Genomic DNA, 21,157 nt, shown 5'->3' with positions numbered 1-21,157 from the left:
AGTAGGCAGAGCAGAGCATTCCAGTGAGTAGACAGAGCAGAGCATTCCAGTGAATAGCTAGAGCAGAGCATTCCAGTGAATAGCTAGAGCAGAGCATTCCCTGAGTTATGTTTTAAAACTTAAACACTTATCCACTAGTGTCATGGTATATGGCCATAATCCTAGCAGTGGAGAGGCAGATACACACAGGGGGAACTCAAATTTAAGGCTACCCTGAGCTACACAGTGAAACACTGTTCCCAAAACAAAACTAAGAAAATCAAACACATTTCTAGAACTTAGTTTGTTCCTTCAAAGATGTTCTTACCTTGAATAACATAAAAACAAGAAATCATTTCACCTTACATCTGCTCCTGTTTTGTACAGTCTATAAGTCAATTACAGTTCAAAGTCACACCAGGACTTATGGACACTACGATCACAGGACCTCATCAGCTATGCAGCCCAGGCTGGCCTTAACTCATGACTCTCCCACCTTAGTCTCCAGAATGCTGGGATTGTCAAGTCCACATTACCACACCATCTTAAGTCATTTTGTTTTGTTTTGTTTTTTATTTTGAAAGAGGGTCTCACTATATAGCCCTGGTTGACCTGTAAGTCATTATGTAGACTAGGCCATCCTCAAACCCAGATCCATCTGCCTCTGCATCCAGAGGGCTGCGGTGAAAGGCACGCCCCACCACACCTGGCTCCAGCTTAAGTTACTTAATACCTAATATTTATCCATATGTTTCTAGTCTTTCTGTAACTGTAACAGTAGGCCACAAAAATTTCAAATTCTTGGGGGCTGGAGAGATGGCTCAGAGGTTAAGAGCACTGACTGCTCTTCCAGAGGTCCTGAGTTCAATTCCCAGCAACCACATGGTGGCTCACAACCATTTGTAATGAGATCTGGCGCCCTCTTCTGGCCTATAGACATACATACAAAATAGAACACTTTACATAGTAAATAAATAAATCTTTAAAAAAAAAAATTTCGAATTCTCCCCACAAACGCATATAATTTCCTTCCTTTCCTTTGTTTCATTATTTTTAACACCCCAATTCTTTATTTTCAACATCTAAATTATACATACTCCTCAGAAGCCAAACTGAAAGTCAACAATACCCACGGATACTTTTCAAGCTGATCTAATACTCAACATCTTTTCACTGCCTTCTAGACTTTTTGTTTTGTTGTTTGGCTTTTTTTCTTTTTTTTTTTTTGAGACAGGGTTTCTCTGGGTAGCTTTGGAGCCTGTCCTGGAACTCGCTCTGTAGACCAGGTTGACCTGCCTCTGGATTAAAGGTGTGCACCACCACTGCCCCGCTTTTTTGTGTTTTACGATCAAGTAATTGTGCCAAATTTTACACTTCTTTGCACATTTGACAGTAGATGTCATAAAGCATTCCTGTGGCATACAGAATCAAGTTTCCCAATAATAAGCATCAGCTTAAGAAAGAATACACACATATGAGATATATACTGAGAAGAGTTAGTTTTGGAATAGTACAGACTTATTTCTGGAATGTTTTTCCAGAAACTCACAGATTTCATAGAGATGAACTCTTACCTGCAGTGTGTTGAGGAGACAAATGCAGAAAGACCCGATCACTGCTTTTGGCCTCTTCTCCTAAATCGTCAAATCTTGGACTCAACGTCACTTTGACACTCTGGACACTGGCTTTCTCCTTGGTGGAATCTGGTGTCTTAAGCACGCCTGCTCCTGTCTTAGAACGCAGGCTCCACATGTTTGTTTTAGAAATCGGAGTACTCATAACTCTCTCCTTCACTGGCAAGCTTCGGGGGAAGTGGGGAGACACAGGTCCTTTATGCTCTGCAGAGTGTGACCACTGCTCAGTGTCTGCTGGGATTGGTGATACGGCTCCACCTGGCGGAGCTACAGCATCACTGGCATCCTTTATCTCCTCGTTATCAGAAGGCCTTCCCGGGAGACCAGCTGCTGCCCACCGTGTGCTACTCCTACGTGACACAGGGCCTGTGATTTCATCATCAGAACTTGAACTACGAAATCCCAAGTCGAAGGTAACAGAAAATAAGTCCCCAGAGCAGTCGAAGGTATGTCCCTCGGTCTTCAGTGCCTCATGTTCGTCTTTCAAACCTTCATGAGATTTCCAACTCTTGGTGTCACAGATGATTTGATCTTCCGGTTCAGAATCATCTAACAAAAGCTCATCAGAAATTAAGAAGTTAGAGACTGGAGGCATTTCCTCTGGCACACACGGGGGCCAACTATTACTGTCAAAGGGAGCAAGGTCCATACCATTTAACTCTTCAATACTATCGTCAAATAATAGTAAGCTCTCACCCTCATTGGTGAATACTGGGGGTTCATTATCATCAACGTGGCTATTTTTGTCAACCAAATTCTTTGCAAGGTTTACTTGTATTTGAGCATAATTGTTAGATACTAAGTTTTTATTTTTAATATTATTTTGGGCTTTATTACCAGAGGCGCAGAAAGAGGGCTGGTCAGAAATCTTATTATCAGTTGTGCCAAAGAGACAACAGTTTTCAGAGGGATGATTACTACGTTTCGCTGAATTCGTTTCTAAATTTTGTTGAGCACTGACAGCCGAGTGTGACATCACAGCAGCAGGTTCATGACAGTGTCCATGCTCTGAGGAGGGTAAGTAGGACGGATCGTCAAGCTCAAAACCCTGAGTGACTTCATGCTCCAGGTCTGAGAGTCCACTGAGAGACGGGGGAGAATGGGATAACAATCTCTCCACATTAGCTAGCGTCTCTTCTGTCACCAGGCGACAACCAGAAAACAGCCCAGCTGCTCTCTCTGAGTACAGCTCTTCCTCCAATGGAAGGAACAAATGTGACGAAATAGATTTCTCATCACTGAAACTGCTATAACCAGAGTCTAAGGAGTACCTGGCAAACGAGCCAGATTTATTTGTGGCCTGACACTCCGTTACTAACGCTCCCGGGGGGCCGTCATCGTCGCTAAGAGCACCCATGGCAGTGATTCCATCTGCCCCTGCCACCCTTTCGCCATTCGGTGGGTCTACCCGGGCAACAGCTTCTGCAGGAGAATGTCTGCCGGCGTCTGGGGGAGCTGCACCGTCATTGCATTCTTTACTAGCCGGGTCTTTTCCCCTTGCTCGAGAAGCTTTGTCCCTTAGAGAAGTAATCTCAGCAGTCCCAGGAGGAGTTTGTCTAACAGTCCCAGCACACTCTTCATCAGACTCTCTCACCGAGAAGGAAGCGTGTCTAAATGAAGATTTCTCGTGAGTAATACTGGTGACACTGGCTAGATTATTATTTGCATTCCTGAATGTTGAGCTGACATCTTCCATTTGTAGAAAAGGCTTAATTTTCAGTTCATAGCTGCATTCATCCTATAAAATAAGAGACAGGAAAAAGTCACAGACAACCAAAGCCCATTCTAAGAAATGAGTTTCACTCTGTATTTAAGTATTTTTTTAAAAAACAATATCATTCCGTTGATTTTGTTTTAAATCCCCCAAATCCTAACAAATCAAGAAAAACAATCTAAATCACATCACTATAAAATCATTGGTTAATATTTTAATCTCAGTACGCAAGACAAAGGACCACCATGGAGGTTATTCCTACAAAGAACAACTTCAATTAATATGTAAGGCTACAAATACTCAACATTTCATTAAAAAATTAACTTCCTAAAAATACATACATATAGTAAATTTCAATTCTCAATAGTGAATAAACTGAGGGCTGCCTTTACTTTGCTCTTTGAGACTGGGTCTTACTTACCTCAGAGGTGCTGGGTTTATAGGCATGTACCCCCATCTGGCAAAAATACTTTTTTCCCTCAAGGCCACTAAAACAATGATAGGCTACAGCTTTGGGTATACATAGTTCTATTTTTTTTCTTTTCTTTTTTTTTTTGGTTTTTTGAGACAGGGCTTCTCTGTAGCTTTGGAGCCTGTTCTGGACTAACTAGTTCTATAGACCAAGCTGGCCTTGAACTCACAGAGATCCACCTGCCTCTGTCTCCTGAGTGCTGGGATTACGGGCGTGCACCACCACCGCCCGGCTTACATAGTTCTATTTTGAAGCCAAATTCTCAGCCAAGACCTTTTTTCAAGTTTCCAACCAAGAACTTCTGAGGTGAATTTCTAAGTCTTCCTTCTGGTCATCAGCTAGAGCTGTAGTCTCTGTCTCCCCTCTCCCCCTGCGACTCGTCAGTGAAACCACTCACCTCTCCACACTTGGGAATAATAAATAACTGCTGCGGTCAGCAATGTCTGTCTCCTGCTAGCACACATGCTCACTGAGACATAACATTTTCTTTGTTTTCCCTACAGTTGTGGCCCAGAAGCCAGCATGAGATATAGAAATCACTCAGTAAATGTGTTAATTTGATGGTACATGATTTGCTGAGATTCACCCCTAAATTCTTAATTTGAAAGTATTCATGATCACTCTCGCCACAATAAAAGCAGCTACAATTATGCAGCACTGGTTTGGGGCCAGCTACTGTTTAAATGTCTTCTGTCACTTTAATACAACAGTCCTATGAAGCGGGCCGTCATTACAGACTTCATACCATCAGTGCTTCACTATTTTACTCCTGTCCGAAAGGGAAAAAGAAATTATCCAAGGGTGGGCTGTGGCTCAGTGGTAAAGTGTTTATTTTGCATGCATGAGGCCCTGAGTTCAATTCCCAGTACTGACTCACAAAAACAAACAAACAAAAAAATGCTGTTCAAGAAATTAATGATACCAAGGGCTGGGTCATGGTGGTGAACACCTTTAGTCCCAGCATGAGAAGCAGAGGCAAATGGATCTCCGTGAGTTCAAGACCAACTTGGAAAACAGAGAGAGCTCCAGAGCTACATAGTGAGACCATGTCTCAAAAACTCTAAAAACAACAACAAAAATTTATGATTCCCTAGTCTACCACCAGGATACGAGACAGACACCAAACAAACAACATGATAGAGAGTATTTTAAGAAAGCCTAAATCCCAATGCATCAAGATTCTTTTTTTTTTAGTGACCTTATTCTTTCATTCATTCATGTACTAGTTTTTTAAGACAGGGTTTCTCTGTGTAGCCAGGGTTTCTCTGTGTAGCCCTGGCTGTCCTTTGTAGACCAGGCTGGTCTCAAACCCAGAGATTCACCTGCCTCTGCCTACTGAGTGCTGGGATTAAAGGCATGCACCACCACCACCACCACCACCCCCACCACCCCCACCCCGGCTTCTTTTATTTTTTTTTAATTGTAAAGATTCCTTTATTGTGTGTAAGGGTGTGAATGCAACGTAATGAATCTGTAAGGGTATCCCAACCCCCACAGCTGGAGTTGCAGGCAACTGTGACTACCATTGAGAGTGCTGGGAACCAGATTCAGGATCTCAACTCTTAACCACAGAGGCTTCTCTAGCTTCTACAACAACAGTCTTAAAGTGGCCTTATACACAGTTTCCGTGAGTCACTAAGCATATGAGAATAATATTGTGACATGGTACTTAGAGATATTCTTCCTGTACTTAATGAGATCTACTTCTTTTAAGGCAGAAAATTAGTTTCTTATTGCGATGAAAGATGCTATACAGAAAATATTCTATCTATAATTAACTATAATAAATACTATTGTTTCTTACAACAATGACTTCATATTCATAATGAAGGTTAAGAACTGGGCTGTAGCTCAGTTGGAGGAGCGCTTACCTAGCATACAAGAAGCCCTGGGTTCTATTCCCAGGAACCCTGCAATCCCAGCCCTAGGCAGGTAGAGGCAGGAGCTTTAGAAGTTCTAGGTCATCTTTGGCTACATAGGAAAGTCAAAGCAGCCTGGAGTACATGAGGACACCCCCCCCACACACACACACACAAAGACAAAAGAGCAGGAAGAGGAGGAAGAAGAAATGAGGAAACGTTCATCCGCACACTAGCAAGAGAAAGCCATCGCCATACAGCCAGAGTATTACAGACAGCACACAGAGGCTGTACATAGAGGCTGCACACAGAGGCTGCACATAGAGGCTGCACACAGAGGCTGTACATAGAGGCTGCACACAGAGGCTGCACACAGAGGCTGCAAGGCTGCACATAGAGGCTGCACACAGAGGCTGCACACAGAGGCTGCAAGGCTGCACATAGAGGCTGCACACAGAGGCTGCACATAGAGGCTGCACACAGAGGCTGTACATAGAGGCTGCACACAGAGGCTGTACACAGAGGCTGCACACAGAGGCTGTACATAGAGGCTGCACACAGAGGCTGCACATAGAGGCTGCACACAGAGGCTGTACATAGAGGCTGCACATAGAGGCTGCACACAGAGGCTGTACATAGAGGCTGCACACAGAGGCTGCACATAGAGGCTGCACACAGAGGCTGCACACAGAGGCTGCACACAGAGGCTGCAAGGCTGCACATAGAGGCTGCACACAGAGGTTGCAAGGCTGCACATAGAGGCTGTACATAGAGGCTGCACACAGAGGCTGCACATAGAGGCTGCACATAGAGGCTGCACACAGAGGCTGCACATAGAGGCTGCACATAGAGGCTGCACACAGAGGCTGCACACAGAGGCTGCACACAGAGGCTGCACACAGAGGCTGCAAGGCTGCACATAGAGGCTGCACACAGAGGCTGCACAGACCTGTAACCCCAGCACTCAGAAGACTGAGCCAGCCAGTCTGGAGCTGAAGCTAAATAACAAGACTCTGTCTCCAAAAACTGACAGAGAGAGGGAGAGGGAGAAAGAGGAACAGAGGAGGCAGGAAGGAGAGGGAAGAGGGAGGAGGAGAGAGGGCTGTAAGAAAACTCTACCTCTTCGTGTCTCATTCCTTCTATCATTTGCATAATGCTTATAAAATGGTGGCAACGATCTGAATGGTCGACGTGATGTGTAGGAAGTGGATGATCTTGCCACAGACTCCATTCAGAGAGTGAGAGTTGATGAATCCCAGGAGTTGGTTCTTTCATCTTAATTAGGATTAAAAAAAAAAAAAAAATAGAAACTGAGATTTCTTAAAAACATGCTTAGTTGCAAATAACAAGCTTAACATAAATCATTTAACTTCACATATGCACATTCAACTAAAATTCTCAAGGGAAAAAAGATAATTTTATAAAATATAAAGTTGCTCTTTTAAGTACATTTAAAATGAACTGTCCTTTGAGTTATGATTTACCATATTCCAGTTTCTACAAAACATGCTAAGAGGAAATATTTGAGAAAACATGTTTGGTTTTGAAGTCACTGCTTTGCTGTATATAGATCCCACAATATGAGGTGGCATCCATAATGTCCCTGATAAGCTAAACTGATCGAGACTCTGCATGTCCCCCGCCATTCATCATTCTCCATGCTAGTGACTAAAACACGTCATAGCCAGATTAGAAATCATCCCTGAGCATCTTCCAACTCATACAACCTGGGTCAGTTCCCTCCATTGTAACTAAGCTCACCACGTCTGTTCAGGGAAACAATAGCATCCAACTTAAAGTCTTGGCTAAAATTTCAAGTAAGAAGACAAATAAAGCCAGGTTGCCCTAAGGCACACGGGACAGTATGATTTATGCTAGTGAAATATGGAGGATCCTAAGACACAACAGGGAAATAGTCATGCACACTGTGCTGTACTGCAGGATGATGGTAACCAAGTCACAGGAAATCAAAGTACAGCCTACATAAAAAGCAGTCACGTGAAAGCAAACGAAACAGTAGTTCTTATCGGTCTGAAATCGTGACCTGACATTCCAGTGACAAACCCACTGTGTAAGCACCGCATACACTTGACTCACCGCTCGGTCCTCCTGTAGAGACAGGAAGCGAGACTGAGGGAACGCCACCCCTTTCACCGGGTCACTGTCTCCCAACCTGTAGAGTCTGGTCCACAGGTTCAGTTCCTCTTCTGATAGGAGCCCATCTTTATTTGAATGACTGGCTTTCATTCCTGGAAGTCGAAACAATGGTTGAAAAAGAGGTTTACAGGAATCTGCAAGACAAACCCAAAATACGCGGTGCCACCTGAACTCTACCTAAAAGTTAACTTCTGCTTCTTCTGCCAGGCCAAGATCCCATTTCTGAAAACTAGAACGGGTCACATAAAACCACGGTGCACGGCTTCTCCATCCTACCTCTGTTGCCGAAGCTGCCCTCTTCATCTAGGAACTAACCTTAGCAACGGCGTCACAGTGAGCTAGGTTTACAAGAGCCTGGCCCTCGCTTCCTTTGGACGCTCGTCTGTAAACTCTGTTGTGAAACAGGGTTAAAGTGACTTACAAACCAAAACCAGCGCCGACACAGCAGTGGTAAAATGCTTTTCTGAAGCTTCAGGGAGGGAGAAGAGCATTGAGGACAGAAAGGCTTTTAGGCTTAAGTCTGAAGTAGGGGACAGATGGGGGAGACAAAGGCAAGGGGAACAGAGAGTGTGAAGCAGGACTCTGGCCCAACTCGGGCAGGAAAAAATTCACAGGCCACTAACCCAGGAACTCAGAGACTTTGGTCTGCGCTATTCCTCAATACTGTGGAGGAAATTATAAAAAAGCCAGTTTTCTGAAAATGTTTCCCCATCTATAAAACTAAGACCTTGAGCTAAATGATCTTAGGCGCTCTATGACTTATTTTAATTTTTGAAGCTATTTTTTATTTCTTTTAATGTTATGTGTACAGATGTTTTTGCCTACATGTATGTCTGTGCACCACATGTGTGTGCAGTTCCTGAGGAGGCCAGAAGGGGGCATCAGATCCCCTGGGACAGGAAATTACAGACCATTGTGGATCACCACGTGGGTGATGAGAATAGAAACCAGGTCCTCTGGTAGAGCAGCCAGTGTTCTTTACCACTGGGCCATCTCACCATGCCCTCTCTCCATGTTTTTACATAGGGAGGAATTCCAATGTTTCAGGCCTCTACACCTTGACGAATTATATTCTACTGCACGTGTATGATGCTTTATGAGAAACTGTAGAACACAGTCACATAATTTGAATCACAGACACTAGAAATCTCAGAACAGAGTGGGGAGTAGGAAAGTGGACACTAGCAATTTTGTTTTGCTTACATTTTTGAGATGATCTCAAAAGTGACCTAGAACTCGCCATATAGTCCAAGCTGGCACCTAAGTGTAATACATTAGTACAAATGGCTGTGAATTACCAGATGGCTGGTGAAAGGCTGTGTAGCCAATGGTGGCAATGGTGGTGTCCTCCTATATGAAGGCACGTGACCACTAACCCTGGACTGTGCATGGAAGGGCTGTTCCTGCCTGGGTGTACACTCACAAAGAACTCCTTTCTGCTTTGTAACGCTGTGGACTGTTACACACATCTAACTTAATGCTTGCTTATTCTGCAGCTGGTTTCTTTGTAAACTTTGTGGAGAGGACCACTCTGGCTTGGTAAGGTCATTTCAGTTCCCCTACAAGGTTTGTGACTCTACACCACCAGTGTCTTCCCCTGGTCACATCAACAATTCCTTATCTTTTCTAAGAGCATATGCAAAACATCTTAAAACACGCACTGAGATTTTCAAAGAGGAAATAAATACCTTATCAAGATGGGAACACACCTTTAATCCCAGCACAGGGGAGGCAGAGGCAGGCGGATCTCTGAGTTTGAGGCCAGCCTGGGCTACAGAACGAATTCCAGGACAGCCAAAGCTACCCACCCAGAGAAACCCTGTCTCGAAACAACAACAACAACAAGGACGCTCTGTTCCTTTCAGGTGGAGTCAGTATCTTCCAGGAATTCTCCAAAGTGACAGCGCAACAGGAAAGAGGGGAGGGCAGATGCACGCTCTCCAAGCCTTCTGGAAAACAGTTATTTCTTTGGCCACACATGTGTGGACCTACAGGAACGATACTACAGAGAGTAAGGGACTAGGGGCCGTTCTCACAGGAACGCCTCGGAACTGCAGCCATGACAAAACTGGGAGCGGCTACGACACACTCTGCGGGCTGCGCTGTCCTAAACAAGCACGCTAAGGGCAAGAGTCCTGCCGAGAGTGCGCGTGCGCAGTGAGCGCGGTAAGCGCAGAGAGTCAAGATGGCTTCCCGGGCGGAATGCATGAAGGAAAAGGACCAGGACAGAAGCTAAGCCAGGGAGGACACCGGGGTCAACTGAGGCACCAGCCTGGTCATCTAGAGAAGCCCTCTGTGAGGAGTAACAGAAAGGAGCCTGAGCTGCTGGAGCCCGTGCCCCACGATCGGGAAAGAAAGCTCCAGAGTGTAAACAAACACAGGGCATACTGAGAAGAGAGGAGGAGGAAGAATGTGTCAAGTGTAAAGTTTTATTTACCACCTCTCCAGGAAACAGACTTTCGATGCACATTCCGGGACTTCTCTGGTTCATAGACACCCGGCGTGATGGACATCTTGTGTAATTCGGGATTGATTTTATCAGGGACCATTCGTGGACTTCCTTGGTAAAGGTGAAGCAATTGTCTGTTACCTGAAATAGCTTTATAAATATTTCTTTTGATGGACTGGCTCTGATTATATGTCTGAAAAACAAATACAAAATTTTCATTGTTTTTATAATAATCATTTAGCTATAGTAAGAAATCACTATGTTTGTGATTACTTTAAACATAAAACTAAACTTTGATTCACTTAAGTAATAGAGAATAGAATTCCTCTGGTCTTGAGTGTGAAAACAGATCAGGAAACTGTTAGATACTTGAGAAAAAAAAGCTTTTTTTTTTTTTTTTAGTTTTTTTGAGACAGGGTTTCCCTGTGTAGCTTTGTGCCTGTCCTGGAACTCACTCTGTAGCCCAGGCTGGCCTCGAACTCACAGAGATCCGCCTGCCTCTGCCTCTGGAGTGCTGGGATTAAAGGCATGCGCCACCACCGCCCGGCTGAAAAAAGTAATTTTAAAATCTATTATTACATAAGCTTAGCAGCTGTTTGCCAAAAGGAAATATACATACATGTATGTGCGGATTTCATGTAAGTACTTATTTTTATTGGCTTACTGCTCTTGATATGGCTGACATTTGGACCTAAGTATACGGCTCTTCTTGGTGCAAGGGAGAGGGTTTACGGGACAGGAAATGACACCTTTATTTCCGCTTGGTCATCTGTCTGCACTCCCCACTTTCTTTGCTGTCTCCAACAGCAGAAGCTCTACTCTGCCCACTGGCATGGACCAGCGGGGGTCAAAAGCTAATCTAGAACACCTGAAACACCGCACAGCCCCAAGAAAGGGCTCATTACATACGAGCCACTACTCTAATTTACAGAGAAAACACACACCTGGAGAATGATGGTAACGCCGGCAGCGGTGGCGCATGCCTTTAATCCCAGCACTCGGGAGGCAGAGCCAGGTGGATCTCTGTGAGTTCAAGGCCAGCCTGGGCTACAGAGCAAGATCCAGGAAAGGTGCAAAGCTACACAGAGAAACCCTGTCTCAAAAAACCAAAAACAAACAAACAAACAAACAAAAAAATCAAACAAATAAAAAAGTGTAGGGAAACAGTAAAAAGAAGTAATACATATCAGTTGCTGAAATAAAGGTGACTTATGCTGAAGTACCAAAATGCATTTCTTCAAATGAGTAAAACTTAGGAAAGTGAATTTTGTTCAAAACTTATAATCTACAAAAACATTAAGGATCAAATGAAAATGGGGGAAAATAAGCCACATTTACCTAGAGTGCTTGGACTTTTAATGCTAAAAGACAGGCAGTTGTCTTTGGATTGTTTCTCAAAAGTCAGCGTCAATCAAGTTTGCACAATCCACTTACCCGCTCTTCCCGGCCCTCTGCGAGGATAACAACAATCCTGCCTTGCCGTCGGCGGCCAGTTCTGCCCATGCGCTGGATGAGGCGAATTGGGCTCTTCTGGGCGTCAAAGCATATTATAAGATCGACTTCCCCTATATCCAAACCTTCTTCACCAACGCAGGTGGAAACCAGTGTGTTATAGCCGCCATCCCGGAACTGCCTCACCACCTCAAACACAAACCACCCAGAAGTCACACCACAGAACTGCAGACTTTGCATCCTCTTACTCATCTTGAAAAGGTAAAATCAGATTTTAAAGCATTAAGGATGCCGAGAAGCGGGGAGGGTGTCATAAAACGACAAAATAAGTCAAAACAGTACGATCAAATAGAAAGAACAGTGCTTCTTCCTTTGTATAATAATTACTATTGTCAGCTATAATTACCAAGTCAAATCTGTAAATAGCTTTATGTTTCTCCGTCTATGAGCAAGCCCAGGTTTTACTTTTAGCATCATTGAAAGCAGAGGGCAGGTAAAAAGCCTGAAGCCATTACTCCTATAGAACTAAATGTATGGTTAGGTGAATCTAAACTAAGGAATGTTTAACCCTGTATGGTGGTGCACACTTTTAATCCCCGTACTCAGGAAGCTGATGGTCTATGAGTTGCAGGCCAGCTAGGGCTACAAAGTCAGACCCTTTAAATAAGCAAATCAGAAAGAATGAGTTCGGGCCTGAAGGGCGGCTCAGCACGTAAGGATACTTGCCAGCAAGCCTCATAGCCTGAGTGTGATCTCTGGGATGGCAGGCAGGCGGAGAGAACTGCCATCTCAACTTGGAAAGTGGTAACTAGTTACCTCTAGTTGCTCCTTCTGGGTAAAACCTTTTGTGTTTTTCCCCGAAGCGTGGCCGACAAATGTCACCACTCTAATCACTGGCTGGTGCTGTAAAAGCATTTCTGCAATCTCTTCCACACTATCTCGGAACGAGGAGAAGACCATAACTCTGGTCTCATGGCTTTTCTTTTCCGTGGTGTTTTTAGCTGTGGAACAGGAAATACTATGTTTTTAAAAAGGCATAGAAAGGCTAAGAAAACACTTCAGTAGTAGATTGCCTAGAATGTACACAGCCTTGTGTTCAATGCCCAGGATCACATCAAAAAAAAAAAAAAAAAAAAAAAAAAAAACCAGAAAAACAGCATTCAGAGAGGAACTCCTAGCAAGCAGAAGCCTAAAACAACAGACTCAGGAGTAAATTTAAGACTTTTTGAACTCCCTGATTCTCACTGGCTATCATAAAATAATGGTCAAGAAATCAACTCATTCCTGGATCAATACTAGTCCATCAATTCAAACACATGCATGTCGCCTCCCCTTTACAGACTCTGCAGACAGAAGCATTGTAGAGCTCCACTGACTGCATCCACCTCCCCATCTTCACCACAGGCACCATCTAATCAGGCCAGGGAGCTCCAAACCTGCTGGGCCTCCATGCCACATGAAGACTGCACGCCGCAGCCTCTGTTCACTCTGACACCGCCTCCGGTCTCAGTGCTTGGGAGGGGTGGGTGGAACTGGTAAGGGTGACGCTTTCTGACTGCCACCTGCTCTCCTGGTAACCCAGAACCACTGCAGTTACTAAACGACGTAAGCTGTTTGATTCTGTTCCCTTACATTGCCCCCACACTAAACTTTTCATGTAAAACCTTATTTTTCAAATCCCATCATTTCTTTTGCTCCTAACCATCCAAACTTTCTCAGAAATTCTAAATATCTTTATCCAGAGTAATTAGAATCCACCTTCTCCCTTGAATTTTAGTTTGTTTCTTTTTTTCAGTAACTACTTGGCCTTGAAACTAACTGTTACTCACCATTCCATGACCTGAAGTGTTCAATTATAACTTCTTCCAGTTTCTTTAACTTTGGATGACTATAGAAAAATTTCTTCTCTTTATTTCCTAAAAAGGGGATAAAAAAAAAAAGCATTATTTTCTCATAACTACTATGGTCTTGAACTCATAGAGGTCTGCCTGCCTTTGTCTCTGGTGTATTGGGATTAAAGGTGCATGCTCGGCCCGTAGTAATTACCTTACTGTGGTGTGACATCTTTTTGAAAATACAAGTTAGGGCTGGAGAGGTGGCTCGGTTGGTAAGAGCAAACTGCTCTAGCAGACCTGAGTTTGGTTCCCAGCATGCACAGCAGGTGACTCATAGCTACCTGTAACTGCAGCTCCAGAGGATCCTACACCCCTGCGTTCCAGGCCAGCTTGAGGCCACATAGCATGAGCCTGTCTGTGATACAATCATACACACACACACACACACACAAGTAATAAAAATAAATCTTAAAAAAAAAAAAGCACATTAAAACTTAACATTTTCGAGCCAGGCAGTGGCACACAGGACTTTAATCCCAGCACTCAGGGGAGGCAGAGGCAGGTGGATCTCTGTGAGTTCGAGGCCAGCCTGGTCTACAGAGCGAGATCCAGGAAAGGCGCAAAGCTACCCTGTTTCGAAAATCAAAACAAAACAAAAAGTTAAAGTTTTCATTCATGTGTGGTGGTACACTGTTGCTATCTCAGCACTTGCAAGGCAGAAGGAGAATTAGGTCTTCATGGCCAGCCTCAGTTACAGAAAGTGCTCAAGGCTAGCCTCAGCTACGTGAGACCCTGTCTCAAAAGAGGCTCAAAACACACACAAAAACTTACTTTTTACCTGTCAAAATGCAAGTACCCCCTCGATAGCCTATAAGTGTAAACAAAAACTTTAATTTTTGTGAAAATACCATTCTGAGAAAGAATTCAAATGCATTCAGAAAAGTAAAAAGGAAAAAAATATTTTTAGTTAAACTATATTTCAATGTTAAGTAGTTCTGAGAATTTTCACAAGCAGTAACTACCACTGCTATTTTCTATTTAACGTTTATTAGCCTTATACAAATTTGTACTCATCAAAATACCCTAACTTACTGAACAACATACATTTAACAGGCCTGTTGCTATACAAGAAAGTGTAGACAGATGTGTACACAGACAGGGACGTTTCAACATTGATCTTCATCAAGGAAAACCATAAATAGTATTTCTTTTTTCTGAAGGGGTCTTGTTACAATGCCTCTAAAATCCTGTCATGCCTCCCAGTCAGCTCTCACTGTCCTCAGTTAAACACAAACTTCCCCGTGAAGTATCAGACCTTTCTGCGAGGCCGAAGCGCCGCTGGCTGAAGGATCTCGCACTTGGCCAAACACACGCTCCAGGTGACTGTAGAGCTTCATGAAGTCCTCATTCCGGCTGAGCTCAGTCTTCACCCGTGCCATTCCTTCAGAAGACAGACAAGGTTCACAAGTAAACAAGGGCGAAGCTCTCGACATCGACTGCTTATTAAGAAGAAATGAAGTTTTAACTATGAAGGCAAAATTATCAACCATTTGTTCTCGTTCAACATTTTTGTTTGTTGTTTGTTTGAGATAGGGTTTCTCTGTGTAGCCCAGGCTGGCCTCAAATTCAGAGATCCACCTGGCTCTGCTTCCTAAATTATGGATTAAAGATGTTCGTCACCACTGCCTGGGCTAGTCCCACATTTATGATACACGATTTTCTAGCAAGCTATCCAAAACAATGAAACATGAACTTCACTATGTGAGTCCATTGCTTTTAAAGCAAAGTATTTAAAGTTAACTCAAGTTACATAGTAATGACTTCTAAGAACACTCTGGTATACCCATAAGTCAGAACATTGCTCAACATTCATCAAAGAAGCCTCCCTTGCAGCAGATGGGAACCCACAGCAGATGGGAAAAGGAAGGACCTTGGAATAGTCCTCAATGAGAGAGCTTCATCAAACTCCTCCACTCAGGGATGAGGGAGCAATGCAGAAGAGGCAGAGAAAGAGTGAAGGGGCCAGAGAGGATGGAGGATTCCAAGGAAACAAGGCCTGGACACCTCAGGACTGACTGACACGCAGGAACTCATTCAGTACTGAGAGGGGAAGTGGACACAAGCTCCCATCCCCGGCCTACGGCTATATCCAACTGACAACAGCTGGCAAAGGGAAAATTAATTTTCTCCAACTTCAGTCTCACTGGTATACAAACCATGCTTGCAAGGCCCCATGCCCACTGATAGATGACCATCACAAAAAAAAAAACAAAAAACCTCAAAGGTATTTTTGGAGATTTTTGTCTCAAATTGTATTGTCTGGGTATTTTTTGCCTTACTGATCTTTTGCTTGCTTATAGCTTCTGGTTTTGTGTGTTTATGGGTTTTGTTTTTGTGTGTATGTGTTTCTCATGCTTTTTCTTTCTTTTTTTTATTTAATTTTTGTTTTTTTTCCTGTTTGTTTTCTAAAGAGAGAGAAAGAACAAGGGAGTTGGACCAGTGGGGAGGACCTGGGAGAAGATGAAGGAGAGCAAACAGTGAACAGAATATATTGCATGAAAGAAATTTATTTTCAATGGAAAAAAAAAAGTTAACTCAAGTTTAAGCTGACTCAAACTGCTCAATGACTTGAACCAGAATAACACATTTCATTGTTTTTAAAACAATGTCATATAACTTACCTTTAGTTCCATCCATGATTCCAGAAAGGAAGAAATATAATGATCGCATTCCCATTTGCTGCAATAACTCAAATCCATGATATAAACTAATACAGAGGGCAAACTCACCCTCAATTATGCCTTGGTGAATTCCCTGGAAGAAACACATGTCAAATTTAACCAGAGAAGAAAATGAAGACACACCCTCCATGACAATTGTTAGTATAACACAATATGGGTTCAAATGACCAGAATAACCAAACCTTTCCACTGGTTATGAGCTAATGGTTCTACGAATATTATGTTACAGGGTGGGGCTACGAAAGTATCATGTAGTTTCCATATGAAGCCTGTCTCCTAAGAAAAAGAAACCCAACAGGAAACCAGTCTTTATCATTTTTCTTCACAGGTAAATTATTTGCAATATATAGGTTCATGTGTCCTTTCAAAGCCATCAATAATTATCTATCATAGGTCAATATATGAGGTATGACTGAAATGGAGAACTGAACAGACTTAGCTTCATGAAGAACAAATGTTTTGTTTTGTTAATCTCTCTCTCTCTCTTCCTCTCGTGTGTGTGTGTGTGTGTGTGTGTGTGTGTGTGTGTGTGTGTGTGTATTTTTGAGTGTATCACAGGCTCTTGGCTCAGTCTGGCTTTAAACTCAAGGCAATCCTCCTGCCTCTGTCTATCAAGTGCTGGGACTGTAGATATGTGCCTCCCAGATGGGACAGATATTCAATCAATGTAGACGTCGTGCCAGTGTGGAACGCCATGCAAACATGTCCTAATGGTAACAGTGCTCCCGTCCGCTCCTGTCCTAAGGGTAACACTGGGTAAGGCAGTGCTCCCGTCTGCTCCTGTCCTATAACACTGGGTAAGGCAGTGCTCCCGTCTGCTCCTGTCCTATAACACTGGGTAAGGCAGTGCTCCCGTCTGCTCCTGTCCTAACGGTAACACTGTGCACACTCACTTCATCTTAGCAGCGCAGAGACAGGTACTGCTCCAACCACTTTACAGAAATGAAGAGGAACATCTGTAGCAGCTGTAAAAGCTCACGGAGACTTATTGTCCTGTATTTGATAAAGACATTTTCCCTCCTTCCTGTCCCCACCCTTCTTTCCTTTCTTCCTTCTACTTATCTACTTCATTTCAGACAGGGCTCCCTACCTATAGCTAGGATGTCTTAGAACTCTGAGCTGCCCAGCAATCTTCCTGCCTCCACCTCCCCAATGATGAAATTATGGCCATCAGTTACCACATCCAACCTAAATCCACCTGTCCCCGCTAGTTTCTTGCCATAACATTGCAAACTAGTCCCTTGTGGTCGCATTTACATGAATGACCTCTAAGCCCTGTCTCGGCCACATTAGTTTCTGACCTCTTTCAGCTGCCTCTGGCCTTCTGGATGCGGATTTATCCTCACTTCAAAGGACTCAGAACCTGTTTGTATGGTGAACATCTCTTCTGACTTCAGACAGAGTCTGATAGAAATTTTCATATCCATCCATTATTTTTCTAGTAAAATTAAACAAGAAGCATGTGGGCCAGCCCGATGGCTCAGCAGGTAAAGGCACTTGCCATCAAGACCAATGCCCTGAGTTCAATCCCTAAACCACCACAGTACAAGAGAAGTTATTCTTACAAGTTGTCCGCTGACCGCCCCACGTCATGGCATACACATGCCCACACACGTATGCAGGTAGACATACATACACCAATCAATCAATCGATCAATAGATAAATATACCAACAAACAAATAAATAAATGTAATTTTCTTTCTTTCTTTTCTTTTTTTAAAGAAGCTTGCTAGCGGGGGCTGGAGAGATGGCTCAGTGGTTAAAAGCACTTGTGTTCTTCCAGAGGACCCGGGTTCAATTCCCAGAACCCACATGACAGCTCACAACTGTCTGTAACTCCAAGATCTGATATCTCACACAGATATACATGCAGGCAAAACACCAATGCACATAAAATAAATAAATTATCTTAAAAAAAAAAAAAAAAAAGAAATTTGCTAGGATGCTTCCTATGACTTCTGGTGTCAAGAATTGGACTAAATTGCCGGGTTGTGGTCTACAGAGCTAGTTCCAGGACAGCCAAGGCTAAACAAAGAAACCCTATCTCAAAAACAAACAAACAAACAAAAATCAACAACACCAAAAGAATTGGACTAAAAGTCATGGCCTTCCATTTTAATCAGAAATGGACTAAAAGACTATTTGTTAACAGCTAAAACATGGAGGCTGGGAGGTAGCTCAGCAGGGAACAGCTCCAGCCTCACAAACCTGAAGACCCAAGCTTGATCCCCTGAACCCACATAAAAACACATGTATGAGTCTGGCAGGGTGGCGCATACCTTTAATCTCAGAAGAGGCAGGCAGATCTATGTGAGGTCAAGGCTAGCCTGGTCTACAGACAGTTTGGGGTCAGCCAGGCTGAGTCCCTACCTCAAAGGCAAACAAACAAAAAACCCGTATGTGATGTGGCACATCTGCACTCCCGGCACTCCTGTCGCAAAACGGGAGGTGGAGACTGGCGGGCCAGCTAGCCTGGTACATGCACCAAAGAGGCACAGACAAGAGCAGCCTCTGCAAGGAGGAAGGTGAGAGCTGACTCCCGCCGGATGTTCTTCTCCGGCCACCATGAGTGCCAAACTCACACACACGAAATGCAAATTAATTAAAACATGGGCTATATAATCAACCTAAATTCTTTTAAAAACATTTTTTATTAAATTTATTGCGTGTGTGTGTGTGTGTGTGTGTGTGTGTGTGTGTGTCCCCAGCTGTGCTATGGCACACACAGGAGATCAGAGGGCAACCCTGCTTCCATCACATGGGTCTCCAGGACTGAACTCAGGTCATCAGGCTTGGTGGCAAGTGCTGTTAGCAGCCACTGAGCCATCTCCTTGACTCTGCTTTTTTTTTTTTTTTTTTTGGTTGTTAGAGACAGGGTTTCTCTGTGTAGCTTTGCGCCTTTTCCTGGAACTCACTTGGTAGCCCAGGCTGGCCTCGAACTCACAGAGATCCGCCTGGCTCTGCCTCCCGAGTGCTGGGATAACAGGTGTGCAGCCACCACAGCCCTGCAACTCTGCTCCTTCCGCCTGGCAACTCTGCCCCTTTTTATTTACCTATTCTTGGACACATGGCAATCCTCTCACCTCAGCTTCCCAAATACAAGAAGTACAAATGTGAAGCACCACACTTGCAATAAATGGTACGGAAATTCTTATTGAACTAACCAATATATACCTAAGAATTTATCATTTACCTTTTACCAGGCACTCAGTAAAGATTTATTTATATTTATATTATATTTATTTATATTTATATTTATATATATTTATGTATATTTATATTATATTTATATTTATGTATATTTAAATTATATTTGCCTGCTGTATGTCTGTGTGAGTGTGTCAGGTCCCTTAGAACTGGAGCTACAGACAGTTGTGAGCCACCACGTGGGTGCTGAAAATTGAACCCGGGTCATCTGGAAGAGCAGTCAGTGCACTCTTAACTGCTGAGCCATCTCTCCAGCCCCAAGCAATCAGTAAAGATTTAATCAGTCACCAAAATTTATTTTAAAATACATACCACAATATTTGGGGATGGGTTCTTTCTAAATTGATCTCTTGCCAGAATTATCTGGTATTTTGTTAGATTGGGGATGTCTCTTTTCATCAAAACATTTCTCTGAATCAAAGAACTTGCAAATGTTTCCAAAATCTGCAAATTTAACAGAAATTTATTTCAAGCTTACTTTCAAATACAATGACTTTGTCATATATTAAAAGTTTGATATTTATTAAAATATACCATGAAATTAAATTTTAAATTAATACAAGATATCAAAATTCTAAAGCATCGGCATTTATATCTAGACACGATGTGTGCCTTGTACTGCCAGGATTGATGGTAACCAAAGTCACAGGAAATCGAAGTACAGCCTACATAAAAAGCAGTCACTGTGAAAGCAAACGAAACAGTAGTTCTTATCGCGTCTGAAAATCGTGACCTACATTCCAGTGACAAACCCACTGTGTAAGCACCGCATACACTTGCTCACGCTCGGTCCTCCTGTAGAGACAGGAAGCGAGCGAACTGAGGGAACGCCACCCCTTTCACCGGGTCACTGTCTCCCAACCTGTAGAGTCTGGTCCACAGGTTCAGTTCCTCTTCTGATAGGAGCCCATCTTTATTTGAATGAACTGGCTTTCATTCCTGGAAGTCGAAACAATGGTTGAAAAAGAGGTTTACAGGAATCTGCAAGACAAACCAAAATACGCGGTGCCACCTGAACTCTACCTAAAAGTTAACTTCTGCTTCTTCTGCCAGGCCAAGATCCCATTTCTGAAAACTAGAACGGGTCACATAAAACCACGGTGCACGGCTTCTCCATCCTACCTCTGTTGCCGAAGCTGCCCTTCTCATCTTAGGAACTAACCTTAGGCAACGGCGTCACAGTGAGCTAGGGTTACAAGAGCCTGGCCCTCGCTTCCTTTGGACGCTCGTCTGTAAACTCTGTTGTGAAACAGGGTTAAAGTGACTTACAAACAAAACCAGCGCCGCCCACACAGCTGTGGTAAAATGCTTTTCTGAAGCTTCGGAGGGGAAGAGCATTGAGGACAGAAAGGCTTTTAGGCTTAAGTCTGAAGTAGGGGACAGATGGGGGAGACCAAGGCAAGGGGAACAGAAGAGTGTGAAGCAGGACTCTGGCCCAACTCGGGCAGGAAAAAATTCACAGGCCACTAACCAGGAACTCAGAGACTTTGGTCTGCGTATTCCTCAATACTGTGGAGGAATTATAAAAAAAGCCAGTTTTCTGAAAATGTTTCCCCCATCATTAAAAACTAAGACCTGAGCTAAATGATCTTAGGCGCTCTATGACTTATTTTAATTTTTGAAGCTATTTTTTATTTCTTTAATGTTATGTGTACAG

At 43.3% G+C, this 21,157-nt stretch overlaps 1 protein-coding gene across 1 annotated transcript in view; it reads right to left on the bottom strand.

The window, feature by feature from the left end:
- Window positions 1-19,938, bottom strand: part of LOC118595760 (Fanconi anemia group M protein homolog) — a 47,416-nt gene extending 27,478 nt beyond the window's left edge. The window contains exons 1-10 of the mRNA XM_036206536.1: window positions 19,813-19,938; window positions 16,233-16,365; window positions 14,867-14,992; window positions 13,546-13,632; window positions 12,533-12,717; window positions 11,699-11,905; window positions 10,253-10,457; window positions 7,756-7,907; window positions 6,778-6,933; window positions 1,554-3,351 (exon numbers count right to left, since the gene is read on the bottom strand). Of these exons, the coding sequence (XP_036062429.1) occupies window positions 1,554-3,351; window positions 6,778-6,933; window positions 7,756-7,907; window positions 10,253-10,457; window positions 11,699-11,905; window positions 12,533-12,717; window positions 13,546-13,632; window positions 14,867-14,992; window positions 16,233-16,365; window positions 19,813-19,899 (3,136 nt within the window). The 5' untranslated portion in view covers window positions 19,900-19,938. The remainder of the gene's footprint in view (window positions 1-1,553; window positions 3,352-6,777; window positions 6,934-7,755; window positions 7,908-10,252; window positions 10,458-11,698; window positions 11,906-12,532; window positions 12,718-13,545; window positions 13,633-14,866; window positions 14,993-16,232; window positions 16,366-19,812) is intronic.
- Window positions 19,939-21,157: the final 1,219 nt, after the last annotated feature.

The sequence above is a fragment of the Onychomys torridus genome, chromosome 14, assembly GCF_903995425.1.
Source record: "Onychomys torridus chromosome 14, mOncTor1.1, whole genome shotgun sequence".
Lineage (NCBI taxonomy): Eukaryota > Metazoa > Chordata > Mammalia > Rodentia > Cricetidae > Onychomys > Onychomys torridus.
Note: the sequence above shows the minus strand (reverse complement) of the source record. Positions and strands in the feature narration are given on the sequence as shown.